This window comes from Eurypyga helias, unplaced genomic scaffold (assembly GCF_000690775.1).
Source record: "Eurypyga helias isolate BGI_N326 unplaced genomic scaffold, ASM69077v1 scaffold100, whole genome shotgun sequence".
Lineage (NCBI taxonomy): Eukaryota > Metazoa > Chordata > Aves > Eurypygiformes > Eurypygidae > Eurypyga > Eurypyga helias.
The window spans coordinates 1-2740 of record NW_010224811.1 but is presented as its reverse complement, the minus strand read 5'-3'; the positions used below and the strand labels follow the sequence as shown (position 1 = coordinate 2740).

Below are 2740 nucleotides of genomic sequence, written 5' to 3'. Positions count from 1 at the left end.
CTTGAAGGTGTCAATGACACCTTCCTTATCCAAGTGATAAAGGAGCCGATGAGGAGGGGTGCCGTGCTGGACCTTGTTCTCACCAACAGGAAGGGGCTGGTGGGGGATGTGAAGCTCAAGGGCAGCCTTGGCTGCAGCAACCATGGAATGGTGGAGTTGGAGATCCTTATGGAGGCGAGGAAGGTACAGCAAGCTTGCTACCCTGGACTTCAGGAGAGCAGCCTTTGGCCTCTTCAGGGAACTGATTGGCAGAGTTCATGGGATAAAGCCCTGAAGGGAAGAGGGGCCCAAGAAAGCTGGCGAGTATTCAATGATCTTTTCCAAACCTAGAACAATGAATCCCAGCGAAGAGGAAATCAGGTAAAAATGCCAGGAGGCCCATGTGGATGAACAAGCGGCTCCTGGAGGACCTGAGGCACAAAAAGGAAGCCTACAGTGGGTGGAAGCAGGGACAGGGAGCCTGGGAGGATTACAGGGAGGTTATCTGAGAGGTCGGGGATCAGGTTAGGAAAGTTAGGAAAGCCCCAACAGAACTGACCCTGGCCAGGGACATCAAGGCCAACAAGAAGGGATTCTGTAGGTACACAGGGGATAAAAAGAAGATCAGGGAGAATGTGGGCCCTCTCCAAAAGGAAATGGGAGAGCTGGCTTCCCAGGATATGGAGAAGGCCGGGGTGCTCAATGATATTTTTGCCTCGCTCTTCACTGGCAAGGGCACAAGCCATAATCTTGGAGTCATGGAAGACAAGGGCAGGGACTGGGAGAATGGAGAGCCACCCATGGATAAGAGAGGTTCAGGTTTGGGAGCACCTGAGGAACCTGAAGGTGCACAAGTCCATGGGACCCGATGGAATACATCCGCGGGTCCTGAAAGAACAGGCAGATGGGGTTGTGAAACCTCTATCCATCATATTTGAAAAGTCATGGCAGTCTGGTGAAGTTCCGGTGGCCTGGAAAAGGGGAAACCTAATCCCCATCCTTAAAAAGGGAAAAAAAAGAGGATCTGGAGAACTACAGGCCAGTCAGTCTCACCTCTGCCTGGCAAGGTCATGGAGCAGATCCTCCTGGAAACCATGCTGAGGAACATGGGAAACAAGGTGTAGATCATGCCTGACAAATTTGGTGTCCTTTTACAACGGCGAGCAACCAATGTAATCTGGACTTGTGCAAAGCATCTGACACTGTACTACATGACATCCTTATCTCTAAATTGGAGAGGCATGGATTTAATGGATGGACCGCTTGATGGATAAGGAACTGGCTGGATGGTCACACTCAGAGTTGTGGTCAACAGCTCCAGGTCTGAGTGGAGCTTTGGGGAAGTCAGTAACTTTTGGGGAAGTCAGTAAGCATTTTAACGTCACGCATTAAAACTTAAGTAAAAAAAGAGATTTCAGCTTCTCTCAGCACAAAGCAGACTTCAAAAACAAGCCTTTGAAATAGTAAAGGAATATTCTATCAAAAAAAAAAAGATGTGAACTAAATTCAAATGTACCATCACAGGTGCCTTCTAAATAATTTATACAGAGTGACCAACAATTTAGAATCCAAATGCCAATTTTACTTTCTTTATGTGGAATATCATTCCTTGCTCCTACAGAGATTGTCATTTTAATTTCTAATGAAAATCAGAAGATGTGCACTTTACACCTCATAAATTCACATCTCTACTAACTGTTTACATTAATCTACTGCTTAATCCACACATTGTCTGGATACTGTCCGATAATCCAGAGAGTGAAACTGAGCAAGCTGCAGTGCTCTTAGACAGGTGACATCCACCAGTGGGTGTTCAGTCCACCTGAGCAAGTATTTTATCTTCAACAATACACAGGACATCTTTGACCATCCACCACCAAAAGGGAGCTTTGCTATTATTTGCCTTGGTTTGTAGTTAAGTCTCTTTTACGTGAAAATATCTGCATTGTAAATAAATAAATAAATAAATAGAAAATCAAAGTTTAAAATAAGACAGACCATTCATCTCTCAAATACACCTGAAACCAGGGAGTATTTTGTACGAAAAGGAACACTCAAAAACATCACTATGCAACTCAGAGACTGTGTCGTGCAGACATCCAAAGGCAAAATTAACAGACTGATAACATAATTCAGTGTGAAGAAACAACATCATTTTTTAAAAATTCCTTTAGGACACTTTTGCCTGTGTTACTAGCAGTGTAATTTCTGTTTAGCACACAAAGCAACACTCAAGTGAATTCAAGGCCACGAAAAGCCAAATAATCGCCTGCTACGGCCACTCTTGAGCACAGAGACATCCTACCCACAAATACCGGCTGTCAGCCTGCCCGTTTCACCACAGCAAGCACAGCTCAGGTACTGCTGTTTCCCAAACTTCACGTTTCTCCATGGATGGGTAACAAGTTTTAGCAGCTAGTTTCAGTGACAGCACACAACGCATTCAACATTTGGTTTTTTCAAGTACCTATGTCAATGCCTCGCCTAAGGACTTGCTTGTCAGCATCCTGGTGCCCAATGAGATCCTCCACCCAGTGAATGTAGTTCAGCCTCAAGGGAACGGTAGGGATGAGCCTTTCCACCGGGATGTCAATCGTGAGCCCAAAATCCTCCTTCAGGAGGGTGCACGTCAGAGCTCTCACCGCCTCAGGGTCCTTGAAATTCAGGCTGAAAGGCACAAGCAGCGGTGATGGGTGCCAGCGCCCTCTCGCTCGCCGCACGCCGGGGGCGGACACACACCCCAGGCACCCGGAAGGCGGTG

At 46.5% G+C, this 2740-nt stretch overlaps 1 protein-coding gene across 1 annotated transcript in view; it reads right to left on the bottom strand.

Annotated features, from left to right (window-relative positions):
- The window catches only part of LOC104506029 (methyltransferase-like protein 16), a gene marked incomplete at its 5' end in the record, with an annotated part of 10834 nt that extends 8188 nt beyond the window's left edge, over positions 1–2646 (bottom strand). Inside the window, one exon of the mRNA XM_010146833.1 lies at positions 2447–2646. Within this exon, the coding sequence (XP_010145135.1) occupies positions 2447–2646 (200 nt within the window). The remainder of the gene's footprint in view (positions 1–2446) is intronic.
- Between the last annotated feature and the right edge of the window lie 94 nt (positions 2647–2740).